The following is a 26,854-nucleotide window of genomic DNA, read 5'->3' on the forward strand; positions in this document are numbered from 1 at the left end:
TACACCTGCAGTAAGGGTCTTCCTTATAGAGTAATTATAGCTGTATTTTGAGGCAGTTGATGTTATTCCCTGATGATTTGTGACCATGGGAAGCCCAGCCTCTCTGGCAGTACTAGTTCCAGGGGTAGCTGTGGAGTCACCGTGTCTTCCCCATGGGTGGGCAGGTTTGCAGGCTGCTTGCGATGTGCCATGGAAAGGTGGCATTTGTGGCCAGGCTTTGGCTACCAAAACACTTGGTGCGGTAACCATGTGCTCCCGGCAAGCTCTCTGGAGAAGCTGGCCTGGCTGAGCTGTACTTAACATCATTCTGCTTGAGTGTAAAAATACCTGGGTTTCAGCACCTGTGGTTTCAGTGGGTAGTTAGGAGTCCTGGAGATTGGGCGGTCTGTGCTGTTACAGTTTATCATCAGCCATGAAATGTGTTTTAATTACGCTGAAATGATTTAATAGTTCAAACGGTTCCACAGAAACGGGGTGAAGTCGGCATATGTGACTTCGCTGATGCGAGGTTCTGGTTGCAATCCTGAACTCCGCATTGTGTTTGCAGGCTGGGCTTGTTGAAGAAGCAGTGCGTGCAAAAGGGACTTAAAGGAGGATGGCACTGCCTTTCTAGCGTTGAGAATGATTCTTTTTCAGGCATAGCTGGAAGGTCTTTGGGCTGAGAGTAGATTAAACAATAGTAGAATAAACTAAATTAAGACCAAGATTTAAATCAAAATGTGTGGGGGGCTGTGTATATAAGTTTAAGGGCTGGTTTTGAAGGGTCAGATTTCTTATTTCCCTGTGTCAGATTTCTTGGAATACTGTCACAAACCAGCAAAATTCTGTTTATGTCAGCAGGTAGGAGGCTGCCATGCAGGGGAATATCACAGCCATCCAGTTGCCATCCTCTTCTGCATCTTTGTCCTCCAACAATTAGCTGCTGTTAGGCTAACGGGGCATTCAGCACAGCGCTTTGCCGTGCAGGACCCCTGAGCAGCTGGATCGCTGCCCGCCTTCAGGCCGGGGGCTTTGGTTATTGTGGAAGCGCCGTTGGTGCTGGTCCCCGTTCCTCTTGCGTTGCATTACAAGCAGCTAATGCAGGAGGGAAGCAGAAGGGACTTGGGGATGCTCTGTTCTTGAGGCCAGGTTCAGATTTTGCTGCTGTGGCCAGGCTGGGAGGGAAGGGGAATAATATATATTGTTAAAGTTGCTTACTTTCAATATGTTTCAGATTTATATTTATAATGAGAAGATAGTGAATGGACATCTGCAGCCTAACCTGGTGGACCTTTGCGCTGCTGTTACAGAACTGGATGATAAGGTACTGCCAGGGAGTTTACATAAGGAAATGTATTTAATCTGTTTTCAGCTGTGAATAAAAGCCTGCTGACGTTGGTGGAAAAATACTGATATTGCCCCAAAAAAATGCATGGCTCCACAGAAAGCATGGAGCCAATACTGGAATCTTCTCTCATACAGCAGGGCCCACCTGTGATGGACTTGGTCACGGTGAAAATGTCTTAAGAGTGAGGAAGAAAGGAACCTGGTTTTGCTGCGGCGTCCCATCATCAGTGATGAGCTGTTGGGGGGAAAAAATACTTGCTTTTAATTTTAAATGGGTTCTGTTGCGTTTGGTTTTCAAAACGTGGTCTCTTAATATGCTTTGGAAGCATTTAGCTATAGGTGAAGGGTCTTCAGTCAACCCCTGCTAGAGCTGAAGTAGGCTCCCATAGCAAAGCGTAAAGCCCCTAGGATTGACTTTAAACCAAAGATATGCTGCTTTTCTTTTTTTCCACTCCTTTAATTGCATTGCCTTGATTCACCCCCAAAAACCAAATGTACAAACCTGGCCGCCCTTGAGAAACGCTTGGAGGAGAATACTGCAGGAGAGTCAAGTCGTGAAAAAACTTTGCGAACGGGGAGAGCAAAAAGCTGTTCAGAAGCTGAGGGGCAAATGCTTCAGTCAGATGTGAATTACTGGTGTGTGTCTTTGCTTTGAACAACTCTGCTCATTTCGCTGGAGTCAGTGCGGCGAGTTTGTACATTCCTGCTGCTTTGAAGCACCGAGATCAAACGCCTGCCCTTGCCGGAGCTAACAGTGCTGTTACTTCTCAGTATTTTGCTGTTTCAGCAGGGATGCTTTAGTCCTGGAGATACTGATACGATCTCCTCCTTATGAATGAGCAGACCTGGATGGCTTTCAACATTTTTTTTTCAGACCTGAGTCTTTGTCCAAGTGATCAGTGTCCTTTAGGTATTTCTCATCACAGCTGATAGCACAGATTTCCACTGGCAGCCAGAGCAATTGCTTATGTGGAAAGCTGCTGATGATGTATTTATTGAGTGGGATGTTTACAAGCTGGAAACGGGGAAGGAGTCTGAGTACCAAGTACCCAGCCTAGTTTTGGAAATTGTTGTCGATCCTTGGTGATAATTGCAGGTACAATATTTATAGCCATCTTCTCACACAAGAATTCTGCAGGACAGAAGTGGCTTACCTTCGTGACTGCATCCAGTATCTCCATTACAAATCTAAACAGTCGTTACTCTTGTGTCTCTATGCTTTTCTTAAGCATCAAAACACCGTGTAGCTGAAAACAGTGTTGCTTGTTCATCTCTGTACTCATCGCTGTTGCATGGAATGGCTTGTTTATAGAACATCTCTGAGTTTTGGACCATGGTGAAACAAATGACCGATGTTACCCTGGTTCCTGCTAGCGATACCTTGAAGGTACGGACCAACATGGAGGTGCGCATGGAGTTCGTGAGGCAGGCTCTGCGCTACCTAGAACAAAGGTAAGATGAATGCTCCACGTGGCACAGTTCCCTAATAATAAGGCAGAATGACTTTGTAGCGCACGCAAACGTATTAACAAGTCAGCTACCTCTTGCTGCTTGCAGAAGTGTCTCTTGCTTGTCTTTTCTGTTCTGCAGGGCTTAGTGCAGCCACTTGAGCATGCAACTGGTTTAGTTAAAAACTGTTTTAGTTAAAAAGGCCTTGAATCCGTGGGGAGGTTGTTTAGAAGATGCAAAGACCTTTTATTCTTTCTTCTATGTTGCCCTTATCACTATGACAGATGTAGAATATTTATGTGAAGATTTTTCACTTGTGGAAAGAGATCTGTTTCCCCTTTTCTGTACTCCCTTTGTGATTGCTGATCGCTGCCGGGAGCCAGTGCTGGGAGGAAGTGGACAGCACTGGGGACAAATCTGGTACAACGAGTCAGGTTCTGATCATGCCTTTCCTACACTGAAAGGTTTTTGTAAAACTTGAAGAGGCTGAAGCCGAGACATCTAGCAATGATTTTTCAGACTCTGGAAAGTGGTTTACAGCCTGTATCAGCAAGTGTCATGGAGGTCTAAGCTCCTCGACCGAAAAAGAAGCTTGGAGAACTGCCGGCTATGGAGCAGCCCAGAGCTGAGTCCCCAGCTGGCCATATTGTGTGTTCACTGCACACGTGGATATTGCAGTGTCTCTTATCTAGTAGCCGCCGCTGGTGGCATCATCTAGTGATGCCAGCAGGCTGGTTCAGCAGTGGAGAGCACACAAGAGCTGCAGTGCAGTGCCTGGGCACTTGTTACAGACGCAGGTCTGCCGTCTGAGCACGGAAAGCGCTGCACTCTGATACCGCCCTCTGCAAAGAGATGTTTGCCTCCTGGCACAGGCTCTTCTTGGCCCCCGAGGGTTGGTTGTCACCCAGGGGTGGTGGCAGCGTGCCTGCCTGTGCACGGGTGAACTGACACGTCCGCAGGATCTTCTCTTTGCAGTTCTTCAGTCTTGTCAGTGTGTGATGAGCCGGTGACTCTTAACCTGATTTGCCAAATATCCAACTTGCTAAATTTTCATAGTGCCATTAACTGCTGTTGTCTTGTCGTTGGCCAATCCGGCCTAAACCACGACACTGAAATTAGGAATTAGTTACATATAGTTCCCCCTCAACCCTCCCAATTGTGGAAATTGGGCCCTTCAGACTTGATTTTAAAAAAAACAACAACCTATGCCTTGCTTTGTAGCTTTCTTTCCTAGCAGGAATTGGATAACAGCAGGGTGTTTCCATGTCTCGGCAGCCTCTCGCATGTACGGGGAGGAGACGCAGTGCTGTTCCTGTTTTAGTTGCTTTGGAGCAACTGGGATCTTAAGCCCTGAGGAGCATGTGCTTAACTCAGCCGTAATGTTAGTTATCAAGATGCACTGATACTTGCCTATGTTTAGCATAACCTTTAGGTTTTATAGCCTGGTGGTGCAACAAGTCTATGCTGCAGAGAAAAAAAAAGGCCTTCATGTAATTTATTGCTGCTGCTTCTATGGGTATTCCTTGAGCGTACAGACTTTCGAGACTCCTGCTTCTAAACATGAATATTTGTTAAATTGACCTGCCTTGATTAAAAGCTTTGGGTTATTTTAGAAGGTGTTCTCAAAGCTGCCTTTACCAGTTGTTTTTCCTCTAAATTCCCTTTTTTCTCTGTGATTTCCTTCTGGTAAGTCCATGGCCCTCCAGTTTGTATTTGAGCATAGGGCAGGGAGGAGAGACAAACATATTGAGAGCTGAAGCGTTAGGATGCAAAGGCTTTTTGCCACTTAGGGTAACTGAGTTTTATTTAGTATTAAGAGCACCTAACGAGAGGAACTTCTCATGAACCTGGAGCCGTACACCATGGACTCCAAATGTGGTTTCTCTTGAGACTGCTGAATACAAGGATCTTCCTCAGTCAGCACAGGTCTCTGCCTCATTTTGTTGTAATGATGATGTTTGAACATCAAGGTCATTTGCTTTAAATTGCTGATTCAGTTGGATCTGAAAGGCGGTGGATGTGTAACAAGTATATGTCAGTCTGTTCATGTATTTGTTTTGCTTGTGTTGTTTTTCAGTTACAAAAATTACACATTTGTGACAGTCTTTGGAAACTTGCACCAGGCTCAGCTGGGTGGAGTCCCAGGGACCTACCAACTAGTCCGCAGCTTCTTGAACATCAAACTCCCGGCGCCTGTCCCTGGTCTCCAGGTACTTTCAGCAACTTGACATAAAATAATAATGCAAATCTGTTTGCTCCAGCACGGCCAGGAAACTGGTGCAGCCTCCAGTGGGTTTTGTATTGCTTAAACTGCTTTTAGGGCAGCAGGCTGTTAGTCCTTCTCTAGAATTTTTCATTAGGAAAATGAAGACAGTAGACAAAATCACTTTGAGTTCAGAGCTAGTCCCAAAGCATGGTGGTGCCTAGTAGTTTGAGTTCTAAATTCTAGAAATTATAGTCTCTTCTGGTGGTCTTGGAGATCAATAAGCAAGTATTAAAATACCTTATGATATAATCTCCCTGTTTTGCTTTTTTTCTTTTTTTTTTGCACTTATTGTAAGGTGGTGACACCAGTTGTTGATGACTAAATATGTAATGAACTAATCTGAGTTTTGGAGCCCAAGGCTTTTATTTAGGAATCTGAATAAATCTGAATAAAGTGAATCCTGCTCACTTGCACCAAATAGAAAGTGCATAGCTGTGCACCTACAGTCACCTACGCCTACCCAGTGTGTGGGTATAAGGGCAGAAATAACGAATGAGGCAAATGATAAAGAAAACGAATTCAAATATGCTGCTTTAAAAAAAATAATTAATCATTTCTTACTTTATTTTCAGGATGGTGAGGTGGAAGGCCATCCTGTCTGGGCACTGATTTACTACTGCATGCGCTGCGGAGATTTGGCTGCGGCCATGCATGTGGTGAAACGGGCACAGCACCAGCTGGGAGAGTTTAAAACCTGGTTCCAGGAGTACATGCACAGTAAGGATAAAAGGTAACTGGGAACTAGGAAAGGTCTTTGGGAGGGGTGGGAGTTGCTGTGGAGTAGTGAAATAATCGGTGGCTTGGTAGAAATAGAAGCAGCTCAGGTCTCTTCTGGTGGTGACGGCTGCCTGGTATTTATATTACCTACCTAAATTACACGTAAGAAGTTTGCATATTTTAATTTGTGGCTTTGAAGTCTAGACATCTCCATAGAGAAAGGGTTGTTTGAAAATACGCAAAAATTTACATTTCAGAAATAAGACAGTGGTGTAACTTTGCTTTTTTACTGTAGGATCTGCCCTGTGTAAGGGTAGGATACTGCATACAATAGATCAGATTTAGTCTGCTGTCACAGATCCTGTGTCTCTTTATTTCCCCGGTCGCTTATTTTAGTGGAATTTTCTTTGGGGAACGCTTTTTACTACACCTCTCTTCATAAGAATGCCACACGGTAAAAGCAAGTAGTGTTTGCTAGAGGCATTCACTCTCACATTTCTTGTGCTTATGCTCCTCTTCCAGTTTTTGCTGTCCATCACTGAGAGAAGCCGCTGGCCGCACTACTGATGATGTGGTTGCAAGCAGTTGAGTTAGTGCATCCTCAGGCGTGCTCTGAGTTCTGCTGTGGTGTGTGAGGTTGTTTAGCTTTCCACTTGTAATGAATTTCGAACGAGCGCACGGTCAACTATTGCGTTATAGCTGTGCTCCCTGCAGGGGAACAGCACTGTGCTGAGGTACTGGCTGAAATTGGGGGAAACTGGCGGGGCCAGGTAGGTGCCAGGACGTGAACCTGTAATATCCCTCCTCAGCCTGTGACAGTTTCATTCATATGTGGGGAGCCCTCACCCTGCAATGTGTTGAATGTACTGGGGCTCTTCAGGCATGAAAATGTGAGCAAGAACATAGCAATTTGCATGTCTTTTAAAAAAACAAACAAAACAAACCTAATGAACAACAACAACAAAAAAAAAAAAAAAAAAAAAAAAAAAAAAAGAAAAAACCCACAACAGACTGAGAGGAGAAAAAAGTAAAAATTGAAGTGCCATTTACCAATGTAAATTGTAAATGAACCTGGTTTGTAGAGTATACCTAGGAGTGCTCATGATAATAAGGTTGTTCCAGAAACCTTGGTGAAGGTACTGTCATTGTTTTCCTTACAAACACTTTAATGAGATACAGTATAATTGATTGATTTTGTTTTTATTACAGCTATGAAAAGGTGCTCTGCCTCTACAGGTTTGACAAACACTGTCTTAGTCTAGGAGAACACTTTATTTATTCAATTCTATAAAAGTCTCTACAAGAGGGGACAAGAAATGGAATGACAAAGAACGTTGTGACAGTATTTAATGATAAGGATGAAAGTGTCTCTCCTAAATGACTTCATGGTACAACGACCTGCTCACTTGTTAGTTACTAACCCAAAGAGTTTCAAAGACTTTGTGAGCTCTCTTTTTCTGAAATGATGAAATAGCAGTCAGACAAAAATAGCTCATCTACCACACTATTAATGTACCCTTAAAGAGACTGTCATCTGAATTTAATTATTTTTTTCCCCTGCAATGCATATTTGAAGATGATCCTCTATAACTTTAATTATATGTTTAAATTCATGTGTGCAAAATTTTTACTTACAGGTGCGCAGAAATATCTTGCACAGAAAGTGCAAGAAATATCAGCCAGTGCTTACTGCCGTTTGCTGTCAATCTGCGCCTGTTTACATTGACTTTTATCCAGGTTTCCTCAAACAGGGAAAGATGGGTTTCATGTCTTTTCCTTCAACCTCTTTTGGTTTTTTTTTTCCCTTAGACTATCTCCTGCCACAGAAAATAAACTGCGTCTTCATTACAGACGAGCTCTGAGAAATAATACTGACCCCTACAAAAGGGCTGTTTACTGTATTATTGGCCGTTGTGACATTACAGATAACCAGAGTGAAGTCGCTGATAAAACAGAAGATTATCTTTGGCTAAAAGTAAGTGTGGTGATGGGGTCGTGGTGGTGTTTGTTGGGTTTTGTGGGTTGTTTGGTTGGGTTTTTTTAAGAATAGACCTAAATGGTATTGCATTTCTGCCCTGCTCTAACCTCCCTGCTTCTAGGTGTGGTGTTGTGCATCAATGTCATGCGGGTGACTTGACCTTGCAGACAGGGATGTGCTGGGAACACGAGTCCCAGGGCTGCTCTGTTACCCTCTGTGCTATCAGTCGTTAGTTGGGGACACTTGTCTTTGGAAGTGTCATGTTCTTCATTTGACACTGATCTTTGTCAGCTGTTTTTACAAGTGGCGTTAGCTTGCTTCAGTGAGGATCCCTTGAATTGCCTTTTCTGCATGGATTATGGCTGAAATGTTGGTGTCAGTTGGCAGAAGACGACGCTGTCAATATCTCTATAGTCCAAAGCCCTTCCAGTTTTGGTGGGGGTGTGATAGATACTGGTCAGTACCCATTTCTCCCTTTATCAGAAAGAGGGAGTAGAATGATGTATTTGTTAAGACTGGGTAAAAAAAAATGTTGCTTTTAATTATTGTTTAGTGAATATTCAGAGTGCCAGCATGGGAGTTTGGCGGCATGGACAGATACAAAAGGACCGCTGGGGTCTATTAGCAGGGCTTTCTGCTGTTGCTACCTTAGAGAGCTTTGCTCCCCAGTAATGGATGGACCTGATGTTGTGACTAGAAGTAGCCTCTAGTCAGTCAGTCAGATCCTAGGAGGGGCTTCAGATGGAACAAATACCTTTTGCTTGCATCCCTTGTGCAAGGTGAAGTTGAAATATCTGTGCTTCTTTTTTTGGATGTGTTTTTGTAGCTGAACCAAGTGTGTTTTGATGACAATGGTGCAAGTTCTCCGCAAGACCGACTAACATTATCCCAGTTCCAGAAGCAGTTGCTGGAAGACTATGGTGAGAAACCACAGAGAGATGCGTTACTTGGGGCTCTGCTTTTCTGCTTAAGGCACTTCCCAGTTGTTACACAAACCTAACTCCATATAAAAACCTCTCCAGTAGTGACAGGCATCTTTAGGGGGTTCATGGGCAGCCTGAGTCCCTCGAGTAATTGCAGACTTCAGTAAGACACAACGAATGAGTCCTGTGTGTTCCCGGAAATCCAGGGAGTGAATATTCATCTGGGAACAGCACTGTTGCTATTTGCACTGTATCCATACTAAATTATGGATTTCTTTATCTCGCCATAAATATGCTCGGGTCTTTTAGCAAAACTCCCAACTTTTGCAATACAGAACAGAAAAGCAATCGTTACCTAATGTAGTTATGTATTTCCCGGGCTTTTCCCATTGTGCGTCCGTTGTTCATTGTTTCCTTTAAATTACTATTTCAGGTAATTTTCCAGGGACCCAAATCACTGTTCCTTCCACTTCAGAAAGTTTTAGGAACATTCACAGCCCCAGAGAGTACCTTTCCAATCAGTCAAAATTAGGTCACTTGGATTATCCAAAATTCTCCACAGCCTTCTTATTTGCAGCATCACTCGCACCCAGATAAAAATGGGTGGAAAAGAAATACAATAAGCTACAGTTGGTGTCAATGAGTAGTAAAATCCAAGTTTTTAACATTATTTGTGCCGCTTGGCATAAGTATAATTGAAGACAAAATGTTGTGGTCTTTAGAGAATATATTACAGTCTGTTAGAGTTGATGGTTTGTTTTCCGAAAAGAACAAAGGAACTCTTTTGAGAAACTCTTTATTCTCTTTCACTTCCTGAGTATATCCTTACGCTGTGGTCTTTGGTGATATGTCGCAGTGGAACAGTTACAGATAAGCCACTGATGGGGGATTAGGCATTCGGTTTGGTCTAGTGTGTTTATTTCTGTTGGCACTGAGTAAGCAATAGTGATGCACTGTGACAGGAAGCATCCACTGTCGGTGATCTCTGATTGCAAAATCATTTTCACTTACACTCTGTTGTGGGTTTTGTTGTGTTTGTTTTTGTTTTGTTTTTTTCAGGTGAATCCCATTTTGCAGTAAACCAGCAGCCATTGCTCTACTTCCAAGTATTGTTCTTGACAGCACAGTTTGAAGCCGCAATTGCTTTTCTCTTCCGGACAGAGCGCTTGCGTTGTCATGCTGTTCATGTTGCGTTGGTCCTGTTTGAGTTAAAATTGCTCCTGAAATCTTCTGGGCAGAGTGCGCAGCTATGTAAGTCCTGCACGTTTACTGTACACTAAAGGAATGTTTTCTGAGCCCTTAGAATCCCCTGTAGACACTGCAAGTCTATGTAATTGATCAAACAAGCAGCATTTATCAGAACAATCTCCTAAAAGTTAATTGTTTTAGTGGCAGTAGAGCCCTGCATCGTGGCTCTGACTAATTTGAGATGAAGATCAGAGCACCGTTTCCTGGCGTTAGGTTCTCTGATAGTGTTGGTTTTGGCATTGTAGTAAGCCATGAAGCTGGTGACCCTCCTGGCATCAGGCGTCTAAATTTTGTGCGGCTTTTGATGCTTTACACCCGCAAGTTTGAATCGACGGATCCAAGGGAAGCCCTGCAGTATTTTTACTTTCTCAGGTAGGAGCTAATACATGTCTCTAGATTTATCTCCTAGTTATTACGGCTTAATTATTCTTACCTGGGAAGTCCTCAGAAACAAGAGTACCTTCCTCCTTCCCTTTCTTTTGTAGGAATGAGAAGGACAGCCAAGGAGAGAATATGTTCTTGCGTTGCGTTAGTGAACTAGCAATTGAAAGCAGAGAGGTATGTTTGGCCATGTTTTGCCTGCCTCGCTTCAGCTGAAATTCACATCTTCATTGCAATTTTTATTAGGCAGGACAGTCCTAAGCAGTTGTTAACGCTTTCTGCCTGATGCAAACCTAGATGATGGGAGATCTCTCAATAACCATATGTTTAAGATATTTAATTACATCTTTTTGCCTGTTATTTATATACAGATAATTTTGACATCGATGACTGTTTTTCATTCATCCACGACTGCATCTTTGTATGTAGTAAATATTTTGTGAAATCTGTGCGGTTCATCTCTCTCTTTTTGTTTCCTTTTATCTTACTTTACGCCCGTGTGGATATAGTTTGATATGATTCTTGGAAAGCTGGAAAACGATGGTAGTAGGAAGGTGAGTTGACAATTTATGTTTATATTTTATGTTTAAGTCTTAATTCGAAGATGAGGGCTCATGCTGCAATCATTGCTGCTGTCAAAAATAAAAAGTTATTTCTGGCAGGATTTTCTTTTGCGTGTTTTTGTTCTGTCAGTTTCAAAGCAGTGGGATTGCACACATGGGAGCAAGGTAATTTGGTAATCTTCACAAATATTTTTTTAATGTTACAGTTCTTTGCCAGATAGATAGTTTTTAGATTATACCATTAGTGGAGAATCCTGTTTTCTTGACTTTATTCCTTTTAAATTTAACTGTATTCTTATGTTTCTTTTGATATGAAACCAGCAATCTCAGTTTTAAAATAAGTTCTTCCAGATGATTTAGTCTTACTTTTACATTCTCACTTACAGTAAAATCCTTCCCAGATATCCTTGACTCTTTCCTCTCTCTTATTCTACTTCTGTCTATTGTTTCTTTTAAAATTCTTGTCGCACTAACGTTTATCTGTGTACGATTTCACTTGCAACCTGTCATACACAAACAGCATCCCTGGAGACCCTGGCACGTTTATACACTGAAGTCTTTTGTGTTTTCTTCTCTTCTATAATGTGGCATCAACAATTAAAATAATTTAGAATTTGACCTGTTATCTGGGTCATTTTGAATGAATTAGAGACCGCAGATGTCTCAGTGTTGACTCTGTTTTGGAGAAAGTCTCTCTCACAAGAGCTCTTTCTATTTTTAACGTGTCCCTTTTGCGCGTTCCCATGGAAATGTACAGGCCATTCTAATCATAATCCAACAAGTAAAATATTCATTGCCTTGACAGAATATTCAGGAGTTTTTAAGCATTCTAATTTCTCTTCTCTTCTCTCCTTTCGTTTTTGTCTCGCCTCTTTAGCCTGGAGTGATAGACAAGTTTACAAGTGACACAAAACCCATTATTAACAAAGTGGCTTCTGCAGCAGAAAACAAAGGATTGTTTGAAGAAGCTGCAAAACTCTATGATCTTGCAAAGGTAAATATCTTCTATGTGCTACCTTAAATATGTACCTGGTTCACCATTGTTTTTCCCCAAACATTCTCCTTGTGATGAGGAGGTTAAATTTAATCTCGGAGATTGAATTACCCTTATTAAAGCAGGTTATTTCTGCTGCTCTGAAAGCAGAGCCGTTGGCTGCATGGAGGGGGGTTTCGGTGAGCAAACCCAGATGGATTGCGCTCCAACCCCTTCTGATTTAAGACATTCTGGGTCTGGATCAGCGTGGTCTTTTGAAGAGATTGCCCCATGCATGATTCTGTTGTGGGTAGTGAGGTTATTTACCTGGAGTGTGCTCTTCCAGTTTCATAGCTGTTGAATTGAAGTCTAAAATAGTTGGGCTTTATAGTGAGTACTCTTTTTGCTTTCAAAATATATTTGAAATAAATGTGGATGCAAGCATAGTTTTAGAGGAAAATCAGGGGAAAATATTTTTTCACGTGAGCCAGCAGCATTATGTTGTTGCTAGCTAATATGATCTTGCCTCTTTATGGGCGGGAGGAGGCATCTCTGAGCTTGCACTAGATCTTTCTGCTTTTCCAGTGAGATTAAAACACTAATCCCAACATGCTCCTTTCATTTGTCTGTGACTTTAATACCAACAGAACCCTGACAAAGTTTTAGAACTGATGAACAAGCTCCTCAGTCCCATTGTTCCCCAGATCAGCACTCCCCAGTCGAACAAAGAGCGGCTGAAGAACATGGCCCATTCCATTGCCGAGAGGTAAGACGGGAGGGCAGGACTGGGTGGTCGCGCTGGACCTGACCCAGGACTGGCGATTCAGTGGGTATTAATTCCTGACTGCGATTCTGCTGGCCGGACCGTGGCATCTGCAGCAACGCATTTGGGAAGAGAGAGAAGAGGGCAGAATTTACCCTGTCCTGCTCGTCATGGCTTGTAGTACCCAAACCAGAAACATAACCTTCAGGGGCAGGACAGGTAAATTTGCCAAGAAGCTTTTATCTGTAGGTGAATCAGGAAAAGGGAATTGCAGGATTGCCAACCGGAGACAGAGTCTAGTAAGGAGCAATAAAGATAAATTATTGCATTGTTTAGATGATTTTTAAAGCAAAATATAACAATTGCAGATTCGTTGCTTGCAATTCACTTGTTTGATATAGTATTGAGAGAGCGCTACAAAACCAGTAATTCCGAGTTCTAACAACAGAGCGCCAAGTTCAGTAGCTGTCTGCAAACTTTATTTTGCTGCTGCTTTAATGAAAGCTGAAAAGGGAACATTGAAGCTGAGGTGTGTATGTGGCTAACGTAACCAATGGACCTCGTTTCCCCAGCCTGTTACTTTAGGAAAGCGCCATGGGGTGTTCAGAAAAAAAAGAGAAATGGAAGTGACCAAAAGGCACGTCACCTGCAGTGTTGATGTGCTAATGAGGGTCTGTGTTTGAGAGACATCAGTGCTTAAGATTCATTAGCAGCTAGAAGTCAGGAATAATCTGCTCCTGAAAGGTTGTAATTGCAAAATAGCTTTGGGATGTTTTTAAATCGTCTTCTTTTGGTGCATCCTGTCACAGTGACTGCCGAAGACAATTCCTGTATTTTACTAGAGCAAAACGTGGGTACCTGCGAGAAATGTCTTACTGCTTTTTCCCCAACCATTCTGGTGGGGAGGGAATGAAAATGAACTGAGCACACTTGCCGGCTCTGTGAAATTGGGAAGACAAATACAGAAACGCATTGATTTCAGCTAGAGGCCTTTGCCTTTCTTCTTTTGACGAGAGGCAGTTGCCAGTCACTGCTTCAGCCAGCTGTTCCTTCAGTTCGTCAGGCTGCAGGCTGAGTGAAAATTAATGCCGTATTGACTTAGTGAGAGACTCATTTGGTAGTTAAGGAAAATTAAACCTAGGGCTTGAATTTCAGCTTCAACAAAGGCCGTAATGGGCTTTGTTTTGCTCCTTGCTTTGATCTGCATGACGGGGCTAAATATTGCTGTTCAATAATGCCACTTTACAGCTGCAAACCTTCATGATTGCGAAGCCAGCACGGTTCTGATTAGCTCATCTTCCTGCCAATTAAACGTAATGGAGAGCTTTTCCTCATGTACCGTGCCGCAGACAGTACTGTAGCGATACAGCTTTCCTCCTGTGAGTTCTTGTGATGGTTTTGGAACAGGGCAGATACGCTCTTGGCCTTTTCTGGTCATTATCTGGCTTCCTCTTCTGCGTACTGTGCACTTGACCGCTCTTATTGTTACCTTGAAGGAGCTCCTGTCTGACCTCGTGCTGTTAGGAGAGAGAGCAGCCAGCCCCTCCAGTTCATCTCCTGGCAGGCGTAGCTAGAAAGAGCACGCACAAGCATCTAATCCGTTTTTAATTCTTAATTTCTTGCCCGAAGCAGGCGGTTGTGCCGGGGAATTGTCCGCTGTAAAGCAGCATGTTAAACACGCTTGTACAGTGCTTGCCTTGCAGGTCTCTCATTCCTGGCGCTGTGTGCCCCCTGAATATGGGAAGTATAAACACTTAACAGGAAGCAAATGCTGGATTTGATGGAAAATTAAAAGTGGGGGTGGAAAAAAAAAAGCCACAACCTGTGCAAATTCTGCCTCCTGGTGAGGGAAAATTAAAGCTGTCCTTTGTTAGATGCCTTCTGTCCTTGGGCTTGATGTCGCCGCTTCCAAGAATTGCAAGTGCACGTTTATAAATGTGTTTGCCATTTTGCACAAGAAAATTGTAATACAATTTCTTTCAGGTACAAAGCTCAGGGGATAAGTGCAAAGAAATCCATTGACTCCACGTTCTACCTTCTGCTGGACTTAATCACGTTTTTTGATGAGTATCACGCCGGTCACATTGACAGGGCCTTTGATGTAAGTTTCAAGAGTTCTGTTTGAAGTGCAGCCTTCCTAATGCCCTTGAAAGCCCAGAATGTCTCAAATAACATCACTTAAAGCAAAAATTTATATTTAATGACTTAGAAGGTGCTGCAGTGCTATAGGAACTTAAAAATTTCTTCCCTGTTGCTTAATAATCAGGAAGATCTTTCTGGAGCTGTTTTGTAGACACTGAACAAAGTATTCCTACTGCTTAACAAAGTCGGGAGATAAACCAATAAATAACAATGAAATGATTTCTCGTGAATGGAATCAGAGCATTCCATTAACACTTCAAAACTGTACTTTATTAGTACATGGTACATAGAACATTGATTATCTATCCTGATTCCTGATTTTGTTTTTGAAGATCATCGAACGCCTAAAGCTCGTACCTCTTAGCCAAGACTGCGTGGAGGAGAGGGTTGCTGCCTTCCGGAATTTCAGCGATGAGGTAGGTAATACTTCTTGGTTTTAGCTTCCAAAAGCCTTTTGCTGTGTTAAAGGGATCTTAAAACCTTGTCATCTCATCATTCTTATTCTTTCATGGGGAAATAGGATGGAATTATTTTGCATTTGTACAAGTAGACTCTTGGCTTGCAACATTTTCACCTTAGCGCTGCTCTTTGGAGCACTAGAATTCCCTACCCAGAAATCCTGTCTCCATTTTGCGGAAGGCATCTGCCGACGTGAATCTCTCTGAACTTACTGCGTTTGATTCAAGAATTCAGAATATTGAAAACTTTCAGCTGTGCTGCTGACTTTTGTAGGGTCTCGTGTTTCCTTCCCTCCAAATTAGAGGCATTCATGTAGTTGGGTATTAGCAGATGAAGCATAAAGGAAGGTTAATTATTCCTCTTGAACTGTTTTAACTGGAGGGTGACGCTTCTCTTAGACAGCGTTTGTGTGTATTTGGGTGCTTTGGAGTTTTTTTGTCTTCAGGCACTTTGGGTTTTATCAGAACTATCAAACATGAAGGTGCAGCCATTGTATGCCTCTGTCTCAAAACTCTGGGTAACTTTTTTTTGCCAGGCAGTACAGTCACAGCAGGGGTAACTGTTAAATGTGTGCCTATTCTATGAGTAAATACCAACCATAGTTACCATTGCTTGGTTTTCTGATAGCGTGTAGCAAGGGTAATGATTCTGTCAACCCACTTTTCATTGCAATGTGTCTCTTTTTTTTTCTTTTTTTTTTTTGGTCCCCTTCGTTGCGTAGATCAGGCACAATTTATCAGAGGTCCTGCTTGCAACCATGAATATTTTATTCACCCAGTATAAGAGGATGAAAGGCACCAGCCCAGCCACTCCTGCCAGACCCCAGCGGGTAATGGAAGACAGAGATTCGGTAAGATTGTAATCCTCCCTGTCTGACAAGTTTTCCTAGTTACTTTTTCCCCTGATTTCAAGGGACTGGGCTTCAAATAACTGTGAATCTCTCATGGTCTTTGCTTTTGAGTGCTCAGTTACTTAGAGTCTGAGACTACTCAGCTTGCTCAGTTACTTAGTCCTGAGACTAGGCTCTCATAACTTCAGCTTAGTGTAAAGAAAGGATATTGCTCTAAATGTCACTGAGCTAATTAAGATCTACACTATATATCCACCTCCTAGCAAGAGAAAACAAGTGTTCAGTTTGCTTCTTGGTGGGTTCTTAAACAGTTAACAGACGTGGACAGTGCGGTGTCTCTAGGATGGTTGCTGCTGCTGCCTTGACAACTGAGCTGCTGTTTTTCAAGAACCCGATTTCCACTCCTTTCGTTTGAGTTAGTACCCTGTTCATGCAGAACTGATGCCTGGTGGAAAGCCCCTTCCTTGACTCGCTTCTGTAGTGATGTGGGCTGACATTTTCAAAGTGCCCTTGAGCAATACACCCCGATGCCCAAGTACATTCACGTGGCGAATGGCTGTAGCGGTTTGCCAGTGGTGTTCTGCTGCCTCTGCAGCAGAGTGAGCAGCTTCCAGGGGCGGTGGTGCTTGGTCTGCCCGCCTGCTTTGAATGGCTGACAACGGTGGGTTTGACTTCACTGCTAAAGTCGATGCTGAAGCATTTCCCCCACCTACTATGGGAGCCCACGCCTTCAAGCCTCAAAATAGGTGCCACTTCATTAAAGGGCACAGACAGATTTGTGGGCACTGGCCTGTCAACATGCTGTGTCGAGCAGAAGGGTTCTCAGCTGAGCTGTCCTCGGCTTTGGTCTTGTAGGTCTTATTAAGTTAAAGCTGACACAGGCACTTGAAAACCAAGTTGACCAAACCACTCATCCCATCTTACAGCTTAAGAAATAAATATAAACTCCTTTTGAGAATGAAAACAAACTCGGGCCCCAGCCAGCTTTGCTCCAGGCTTTAGTCATCTGCAAAAGTGCCTTTGATCTGTGAATTGCAATATTGGTAAAAGTCTTAGTAGCGTCTCTAAATTACATCAGAAAATGAAAGGCTCACGTAACGATGCAGCCTTTGCGGGGTGCTGTCTGTGGGTGAGCTGCGGGATCCTGCCTTGCAACTGCGCTTGTGCTCTAGATCCGCAACACGGGAGGAGAAGGCACGCTGCTTGGGCTTCTCCCATCTTAAATTCTGCACGTGTGAAGAAGTCCCAGGCTAAGGCAACCTGTTACCTGCTCTGTGTGTTCCCCAGGTTAGCACTGAGCAAACAGCCTCAGCTCCTTGCTTTCCACGTGAGATTTTTATTTTGGGTTTGTGTTTCAGTCTTGTGCCTTACGTAGAAGCATTTACCATCTCCACAGGGCTGTAATGCTGTCAGGTGCCATCTAAGTATGAATACCATCGCTGTGGCCTACCAAAGATTGTTGGGCTGTTTGGTGATGGGCTCAGCAGCTTTGCTGGCAGGAGTTTGTGTAGAAGGAAGCCACTGCGACATCGTGTCCTACCAACAGCGCGCCTCTTACCAACGTGCTCAATGCGAGCGTGCTTCATAAACATGCTCTGCGCTCTTGTGCTCTTACTGGAGATCAGTTGATGATTTACCTTGCAAAAAACCTGTGAAAGCTTTGTTTTATCAGGCTTCCGGTTTTGTTAATCAAGCTTTTGGCCTTGCGGTAGGATCTCCTGGCAGCGGGGTGTCAGTGGTGTCGGAGACACGGGGTTTCTGAGTCGTGGAATCTGGCTGCCGTGGGCAATAAACACTGCGCTTAACGGTCAGAGGGGAAAAGTGGCTGCTGTCTCTGCAGCCAGGGAGGTGGTAAGAGAATAGTTATGTGACTGTAATGTCAGAAGGAAGCATAAATCTCCTAATGTAGGATTAACTAGAGAGAAAAAAATGTACAGCCCTGTACCTCCCAGCTGCCTAAAGATTTGCACGTGCAGAAAAATACCAGGCATGGGCACATGGAAGGTAGGGTAAGAATAGCTTTAGGCTCTGTTCCCCTTTTTTCTTACCCTGAAGAATTTCCTCCAAGACTGCGGGAGCAGGGAATCTAGATCACTTCAGTTTCCCTGCTTCTGGGGAGCAACTCGGGGGATTTTCGTGGTGGGAAGAAATGAGGACATTTCGAATGTGAGAAGAGAGGTTTTTCTTCAGCAAAATCTCCCGGTTCACTGCCGATATGAGCTTCTGCAGGCTGTGCTTGGCAAGAATTTTTCTGTTGAACTTCCCTGGGAGAAAGGCGGCTTTTCCTTTTTCCACGGGGAAGCAAATTTTAGGAGAAATCAGGTTCTTCCAGAAGCTTTAACAGTGTCGGCGTGTTGCCCAGTAGACAGTGCAAGCAAAAAAGCACCTTTATTTGAACAGGTCCTTTGAAGTCCCTGGGTTTTCTCTAGATCCTTTGGAGCAGACAGGTTCAAATCACTCTGTTCATCAGAAGAATTTGAAAACGAGAGGTAGTAGCTGTTCGTAAGACTGAGGTGCGTAGCAGGGAACGGAGTCCCCCAGAGTAGGAACACATGGCTCTTGAATTTGCCCTCTGGTGCCACGCACTGGTCTGACTGGATCCTGCTGGAATGGGTGGGGGGTAGAGGGGCTTTGGCAGGACCAGCGTGGAGCCAGCAGGGTGGAGAGGAATAGTACCTGGGGAGCCCCCTGAACCTAGCGATGCTCTCTGCTAGGACATCTGCTGTCCCGCTTTGGAGATCAAATGGGCTTTATTGAGAAATTATCGGGTTTGGAGTCGGAGCTGGAATTTTATCCATTTGTTTATTTCATAATTAAATTATCCAAACTTTGTTTTGAGTCTCTTTTTTTTTTGTTTGTTTGTTTTTTTAACGTATATACATTAATTAATTTTGGGAATGAGGGAGCAAAGTCCTGTCCCGCTTGGCCTGCTCCATTTTGTTGGATTTCAGGCAGAGATTGCCGCAAGCCCGGACTGCGGTGCTGGAAACTATGGCCGCGGTGACAGCCCTGACCCAGATGCCGGGAGTGCATGACAGCAATGTCATACGCTCCCTGCCCTGACCCAGGGTGGCCAGCTCTCTGGAGCAGCCCAAGGGCATTATCTCGGCAGCAAAATTAGGTCATGAAAGGAATGGAATTCTTTTTTTTTTTTTTTTTTTATTATTTATTTGTGATCTTACTTTACTAACATGCATTAAGTAATTACAGCCAATAGAACATCTAGACCTCCAGGCTGCTCTTAACCTCTGCAAACCTCTGACCGTTCTTCCTGAAGTGTTGCAACCTGTCATGTTGGTTTGATTTTTAAAAATAGACCGGCTCTAGTATCATTGCTACCGAAAAGGTAAAGGGAACAGTAACTTGCACTGCTCCTAAGCCTTTCTTAGTCACAGTGAGAGGTTTTGGTTCTTAATATTTTAATTCCAAAGAGTCAGATACCATGACATGCTTTTTTCATCTACCACCTGCTTTGACCTCCACTGAAAAGCAGGAGGTCAGACATAATTACACCACCTCGCCCTGTAACAGATTTGGAAGCAGACTAGAAGAAGTGTTGGCTGTGACTGGAACTGAACAAGTAATTTTCGGGCCACCTCATTAAGTAGCCACGGCATTGGTGTTAAGTGTCTTGAAGCAAACACGAGCATCCCGGCTTTTCCGTTATCAGCTTCCAAAGTTCCTCTGTTGCAATTGAATAACCGACTGGTTTAACATCACCCCGAAAAAGGGGTAGAATTTCCCAGATGGGCATCAGGGACGGTGTTTATAACTGTGGAAAAGAATCCTCTTGCCCTGGGAAAGCCCACTCCCTGCAGAAATTACAAGATTGCTGCAGTACAGCAACGGCCCACGTTGCTGAAAATGTTTTTTCTTGGGTAATTTTAAATAAATGGGATTTTTTTTTTTTTTTTTTACGCAAAAGGGTGACTCGACATGCTTTTAATGGTTGCAAAAGGAAATAATTGGATTTCCTTCCAAATGCGGAGATATATTATCCAGAGAGCAGCTCTGAGAAATAAAGGTTACATTTGCTTGTTTGAAAAGGCAAGTGTTTAACTCGGCTTTCATTGTGGGGTTTTTTGATGCTAAAGTAACTGTGCTTTATTTTTCTGTTTTTTTAGCAACTTCGATCTCAAGCTCGTGCACTGATAACATTTGCGGGGATGATCCCTTACAGAACATCGGGAGACACCAACGCAAGACTGGTGCAAATGGAGGTCCTTATGAATTAGCCGAGAAGCTTTTGCTTAGGGCTGCAGCATCCCGTGCCTGTCTTTAGTGCGTTCAGAGGGTGGGACCAGTATCGTTTTGTATTCTGTATTTTTGTTGATGGAAATAAATTTCTTTGGTTTCTATTTGTTTTTGACATTTTCATTTTCACCGGTTTTTGTGGTTTTATGTTTCTATTCATTTTCTTTTAAATTGGTTTGTATTTAGGAACTTGTTCTGAATTGGTTAAGGGGCTGTGCAGAGAAAGAAGCCATAGATTATGGGGAGGGACTCTTGGTCAGGGAGGGGAGCCGTAGGACAAGGGGGAGCGGCCTCAAACGCAAGAAGGGGAGATTTAGATTGGATATCAGGAAGAAATCCTTTATAATGGTGGTGAGCCCCTGGCCCAGGTTGCCCAGAGAAGCTGTGGCTGCCCCATCCCTGGAGGGGTTCAAGGCCAGGCTGGACGGGGCTTGGAGCAACGTGGTCTGATGGGAGGTGTCCCTGCCCAGGGCAGGGGGTGGCACTGGGTGGGCTTTAAGGTCCCTTCCAACCCAAACCATTTTATGGTTCTATGATCTGCAGTAAGGAGGTGAATGAGCAATTATATAGCAGAAGAGGAAGTGGAGAAGAAAACTGTGATTTAATGCTTGCTGAACATACAGTTTGCAAATTTTAGGTCTGTTTATTTTTTTGAATGCATGTTAAATGTTGAAAATCTGTTTATGATGCACTGCACGCATGACACGCTGTTGTCAGTCCATAATGTTGTCTTGTGTGGGGTGTGTGTGTGTTTATGTGGTGCAAATGAGCTCCGTGTGCTGCAGAGACTCCTTTATGCCTAACGAAGTTTAAACTCTTGGGTCGGCGTCTCAGATGTACACAGCTCTGCAAATCCTGGAGCTCCGCCGAAGTTTTTGCAGGAGCAGCTGGGCTGGGAAACAGGTATATTTTGGTAGGAGAGATTTTTTTGGATCAACACAGGAGTTTTTAGCCAGTTGCGTTCAAAATGATCCCGTATCGAGTTCACCAGGAGAAGTAAGAAGTCCAAGTGTGGCTGCGTTGGGCGTGGGTAGATATGACTGTTGGTTTAGCGGGAAACCTGAGTCCCACTGAAGCGAGGGGCATTAAAGAATAGTTGGCTTTAAATGTTTTGAGATAGAATTAACTCTGTGTGAAAGCCCAGGGAGTGTGTTATACTATAAGCTTTTCTCTTGAACGTAGGCTGCCTACCTTTGAAATGAAATGGGAGGAGTTTTGGTGGTTGCTCTTGTTGGTCCCTGCACACACGCCTTTCCACACTGCTGCTGTCTTGTTCTCGTTCCGTTTGTGTTACTGGGATCTGAGAACTCATGTGGTTCTGGGTACAGAACAGGCAACACAGGCAACAAAACCTCTAGGGGCTGATTTCAACCTTTGCATGTTAATAGCTATCGTGGGAGAGAATTAATCTCCATTTTGCAATGTCTGAGTTTAGCAGCATAGAGTGATATTTGACTGGCTTGATGACAATTTCCTAATCATTTTTTTTTCCCACCAGAAACGTTTTAGCATAAGTTTTGTCAACCTTTTGGACAGGAAGCAAAGGGATGGCTTGCCTGAGCCACCCAAAACCGCATCTCGGCGTTAGCGAACTGGCTGCTGGGGCTCCCAGCCAATATAGCTAGGGAATGCGTGGCACGGAGCGCTCCTACAGCACGGTCGGGATTGCTGCAGCTGAAGGCTGATTGAGACCTGGACAACACCCTGCAGGTAAAGAGGCCTTGGTGAGTTACCAGGGAGTTATTTTGCGGGGGGGGGCAGAATTGAATTGTCTAACAAAATGTCAAAGGTGAGTGTGGAAAACTTTATTAGTTATTATATTTCTGGCGTATTGCTGCGTGAGTGCTTCTTGGTATGTCTTGGTCGAAAATTCATCCAGTTCCCTAGAGAGAAGGTTACCAAAAAGCAGGAGGCAGAGCAAGGCGTCTTTCCTGACGCTCGCAGCCAGACCTGGTTGGAGGAGGGTTGCCCCACGTACGGATAATCCCTGCTGCTGTGTTTTTCCTGCTGGCGCTCAGCCCCTGTCCTCGAGTCACTCCCAGCATCAAACCAGCTCACGTACGGAGCGGCTGGCGAGTCTGTACCTGTCCTCGGGCAACCGCTGACCTGAGCGAGAGGGACAGCGTCTGCCGGAGTCTGTTTGGGAAGGGTGAAAGCCACCTTCCCCGCTCTAATTCCTGCTCCACCCTCCACGTAGGGACAGAAGTCCTTTGGGGCTCAGCTCTCACTGACGCCGTGTGCGGGACCTTGTTCTCCTGCCTTTGGCCCATCCCCTGCTCAGCTGAGCTGTTGTGCTGCCTCACTGGTGTGTTTCTGATGTCAAACGTTGAACCTAGGGACCTTGTAAACACAGCAAGTTGCCCTTTTCCTGTCTGCCCTTGGAGGATGGCTGTAGCAGATGCTTTCCAGTGCTTCTCAGCTGTCACAGGTGTTAGTAAAAGAGAAAATTGATGACTGTATGCAGCTTGCTCCCTTTGAGCTCAGTGGTTGTCACTCCAGCCTCTGGTCCCCTCTAAGCTAGGCAGAAACTGGGGTATTTCATACTTTGAAAAGCCAAGATGGTCCTTCTGTGATACACAGACAGAGGACACGAACCCCAGGGAGTCAAAGCCCTGGGACTAACCCTGGAAAGGTAAAGCCCAGCCCTGTTTCAGGCAAGATGTGAGAGGCTGTGGGTATAACAGAAGGTGCCACGCGTAGTTGGAATTAAACGATTTGTTCTTGATTGCCCTGTGATTTCTCCTTGCTCCTGTGCAGGTTGAGAACGTCCGTCTTCCCGCGTTCCCAAGAGCAGCGGGTTCCAGCCCCACGCCTGGGCCTGGCTTTGGCGAACCCGTCTCTTCTCTGCACGACTGCAAGGGCTTTGCTGCATTGAGGTAGATGTTGACGCACGTACTGGTGCTTTGCCGAGTAAGGCACCCCCGTGGTTTTCCAGATGTCACTGTTTTTTCTCCACCCCACACTTATTCTGCTGGAGGGGACAACGTGGTTCTGCTCCCCTGGGTCTTTGTACCTTCACACTCAGACTTGCTAAGGCTTAGCCTTGGTTTTCTAAGTATTCCTTCTGCTGGAGGGGCTTTTCGGGCTGTCAGTGAATTTTTAGGTTGTGTTTGGAGCAGCCTGCTCAAAGGTGGTGTCACTAAGCGCTCCCTTTACACCAGGGAGTAATGCTCGCTTTTCCAGCGTGGTGCCGTCCAGGGCGTAGCGAGAGCTGCCTCCGTTTTCCTCATGCACAAAAAGGGCTTCGATCTGCTTGGGCAGACTCGCACAGGTCGAACTGAAAATTGGGATAATGTGCGGCAACATCTGAGCAAGTCAGTGTTTGTAGTTTGCCGGCACAGTTTGCAGCAGATCTGTGGACGTTCATCTGAGCTGAATTTATTCTGAGTATAAGAATAAATCTTAATTAAGTTAATAAATCTTCTCTAAGTCAGTGGAGGGCTCTGACCCTTTGTACACGAAAAAAGTACAGGTGAATGCTGCAGATTAAATTTAGGGTAATTCCATCTGCTTTTTCCTACTCTGGGACTAACCCTCGGCAATGAAGAGCCTCCAGGTAGATGAGGTGCATCCTAAGGGGGGGGCTTGTTACTCTGAGTCAAACGCAGCTCAGGCTGGTGTTGCTAGAGAGGATTCGAGGAAGGAGTGAAAAGGTGTTTGCCGTGGGAGCGTGTGTGACCCTCCGTCCCGCTATGGATGCAACGTGCAGCGCATCCCGGTCCGTTCTCCAGGGTTTGCATGGCTCATCCCTGTGCATGTTTCACATCCGCAAGCACCGTGGTGTCAGCACGGCAGTTCGGAACGCTTCGTATCCTGCACGTCCTTCAAACCAGCTCGGAGTTGACGTGGTCTGGATTTACGGGGGAGTTGCAGAGGAATCTGCCCTATGTTACCTGTCCAGTGGCGGGGGGGAGGAAAAAACAAGTTAAAGCTCTGCCCGGGGGTTAACCGTGGGCTTCTGGTAAAAACTAAACTGAGCTAAGGAAGACAAGCCAGCTCATGTGAGGCTTTAACGGGTGCCAAGGAGCAGAAGCCCTGCTGAACCGTGCCCTGGGTGCCCTCCTAAACGCTGCCCTGCAGCCGCTCTCAGTGTGTCCCGTCCTCTCAGCTCAGGTTCTTTGGGTTTTGGGGTTTTATTATTTTTTCTTATCCCCCCCAACAACATTCATTCTTCTAAGTATTTTCAGAGCGGTGCCTGCACCGTTACCCCAGCGTACGCTTGGCTCAGCTGGTCCTACAGTCAGGTTACTGCCTCCGGCCTGCGAGGTACGGCCCCGCTCCTCTGCCTTTGCTTGGGTTTCCCCACGGACTGCAGATTCTGCATCTCCATCCTGATTTTTTTTGTTTTCCAGACAAATGCTAAACGGGGTGGCTCCTCCATTCTCCTGCCACTGCTGCATTTGTCTAAGACAGCACTTGGACCTTGTTCCTTGCAGGAGCTGAAGGAATTATGTTCAGAAAGAATGAAATCATGATTTTGTTGTTGTTGTTGTTGTTGTTGTTGTTGTTGTTGTTGTTCTTATTACCCTCTCAACACTTGTCTCCCCAACCTTAATAAACCCCGGCCTCTTGAAGCAGCCAGCTCTTTGCTTTCCAGCCTGGAGGAAAGAAAGGGGATATTGTTAATTCTAGTTGTGTGTCCCTGGGGTGGGACCGCGCTCAAATGCGGCCACTGTTCATGTCCCCGTACCGGCATTTTTGTCCTGTTTCTCTCTGGCTCTGAAGTTGGAAGGGATGGGAATAGTGTCTGGAAGAAGATGGAAGACGATGCCTTCGGCCCTGGCAGGTAAGGCTGCTGGCGGTGGCCTGAATAACCATCTGTTTTCCCAGGTTTCCTTCCCTGCACAGCCGAGAAGCTTGAGTCCTGCTGCGCATGGTGGGTTTGCAGAGTCCCTGCTTCCTTCCCGTGTCACCCAGGACGGTAGGTTCCCTCTTCCGCGGGGATGGAAACGGGACAATTAACAACTTTGTTGAAGTCAGAATACAGCGCTTTGGCAAACTTTAAAAGAAAGGTGCGTAGAAAGCATTGCACCACTCTCCGCCTAATTCGATTCACGTTCATTGGATGCGTTTAATAGCCAGAATGGTCCAGGGGATCGGCTGGAAGCCAGGGAAAGCCCTGCGGAAGCAACGTGGCAGCTCTCACTGTGCGAGCAGAGGGGTTGGAGCTCTCCTCTCCCGCTCCCAGCGCCGGACGGCCCCGGTATTGTTGCTGCAGCTGGTGTTGTGAATCAGGCCGACGACAAGCGCATCCTACTATCCGGCTATTTCACTACACCAGGGTTGCATCATACCACTCGCGTCGCTCTTTGCCCGGCCTCCGGAGTCTCGTCTCTCACCCGGAGCATCTTCTCTGGAGTCTCCTCTCTCGCCTGGAGCATCTTTGACCGCGCCGCATTTAACAGAGATACCCCCTGGTTAAGAGACTCCGTGATTCCTGCTGATTTGGGCAAGTTAGCGTTTCTGGTGAAATAATGAGGTTCTAAAATAAAGCCATTCCTGCTGGGCACGAGTCTGCTGCTGCTTCTGTTGTTGTGAGAGGAAGCCGGTGTCCACCTTTGTCACAGTTTGAGGAACCCACAGCAATTTATTGTCGTTTAGACAATTACTCTGTCGCCCGGTGACCCCTCCCCACTCCGGAAGGGGAATTGGGAAAAAACAAGGAAACCCGAGGGCTGAAATATAAACACATTTAATAGAATAAGACTAAATAATTAACATTAATAACACTAAAGAACCAGTACTGATCCCGATACCAATATAAACTACACGAGGACTATTCCCAGCCCGTTCCCCAGCAGAAGCCGTGCACTCCCCGCAGGGACAGCCAATGTGGGACCCTGCGAGCGCTGCGGCTGCGGGAGGAAGGGAAGGGCTCAGGGCTGCGGCACCGGGGCGAGGAGTGCTCAGGATGGCAGCCATCAGGGGAGGGAGAGAGAGAGAGAGAGAGAGAGAACTCCTCAGCAAACTTCCTAATTTATACTGAATGTGCCGTTCATGGCATGAAATAACCCTGTTGGCAGCTTGGGGCAATGCCCAGGTCTCTCTTCCCCTCGTCCCCGCACCTCGAAAACACCAAGACCTTGAAACCCGCACCCCAGAGCTGGCGGTAAAGTAAATATTGTCACCAATTCAGGCACCGGAGTCTTCTGAAAGTGCGGTTTTCCCAGGCATTAGAAGAGACCTTACTGAAAAGTAAAATTACTGAAAGAGAAATCAATCCTGTGCTGCTCAAACCAGGACAGCGCTGCGGGCGGCGTGAGGGGCGAGGTTTTTTCCCCTTGTCCCCATCTCTCCCTCCCCTGGGCCGGCAGAGGGACGGGTGCCGGGGTTTGGGGGGGCTGAGCGGTGGGGTGCGGGGGGGCTGCCTGTCCCCAGCTCCCGGGTAAGCGGGTGCGCGCCGGCCTTACGCCGTCGGGGACGACATCTGGCCACTCGCGCACAAACAACACAAAGCAAGTCCTCAAAAAGCAGGTTAAAATTTGTGCATGAATGCAAAAGATGGCCAGAGGCAGCCGGGCGGGCAGCCCCAATTTTCCATTAACTTGCAAAGCGCGGCGGG

General features: G+C 45.3%; 1 protein-coding gene across 13 annotated transcripts in view; it reads left to right on the forward strand.

Annotated features, from left to right (window-relative positions):
* NUP93 (nucleoporin 93) overlaps positions 1-20,396 on the forward strand; it is an 81,688-nt gene extending 61,292 nt beyond the window's left edge. For all 13 annotated transcript variants that reach the window (XM_074583249.1, XM_074583250.1, XM_074583252.1 and 10 more), the window contains 16 exons: positions 1,214-1,303; positions 2,639-2,778; positions 4,853-4,985; positions 5,614-5,771; positions 7,568-7,733; positions 8,563-8,656; positions 9,719-9,910; positions 10,153-10,279; positions 10,393-10,465; positions 10,798-10,842; positions 11,729-11,845; positions 12,472-12,590; positions 14,571-14,688; positions 15,062-15,145; positions 15,910-16,038; positions 20,163-20,396. In XM_074583249.1, coding sequence (XP_074439350.1) covers positions 1,214-1,303; positions 2,639-2,778; positions 4,853-4,985; positions 5,614-5,771; positions 7,568-7,733; positions 8,563-8,656; positions 9,719-9,910; positions 10,153-10,279; positions 10,393-10,465; positions 10,798-10,842; positions 11,729-11,845; positions 12,472-12,590; positions 14,571-14,688; positions 15,062-15,145; positions 15,910-16,038; positions 20,163-20,273 — 1,896 coding nt within the window. In that variant the 3' untranslated portion in view covers positions 20,274-20,396. The remainder of the gene's footprint in view (positions 1-1,213; positions 1,304-2,638; positions 2,779-4,852; positions 4,986-5,613; positions 5,772-7,567; positions 7,734-8,562; positions 8,657-9,718; positions 9,911-10,152; positions 10,280-10,392; positions 10,466-10,797; positions 10,843-11,728; positions 11,846-12,471; positions 12,591-14,570; positions 14,689-15,061; positions 15,146-15,909; positions 16,039-20,162) is intronic.
* The last annotated feature ends 6,458 nt before the right edge of the window (positions 20,397-26,854 follow it).

This window comes from Larus michahellis, chromosome 4 (genome assembly GCF_964199755.1).
Source record: "Larus michahellis chromosome 4, bLarMic1.1, whole genome shotgun sequence".
Taxonomy (NCBI): Eukaryota; Metazoa; Chordata; class Aves; order Charadriiformes; family Laridae; genus Larus; species Larus michahellis.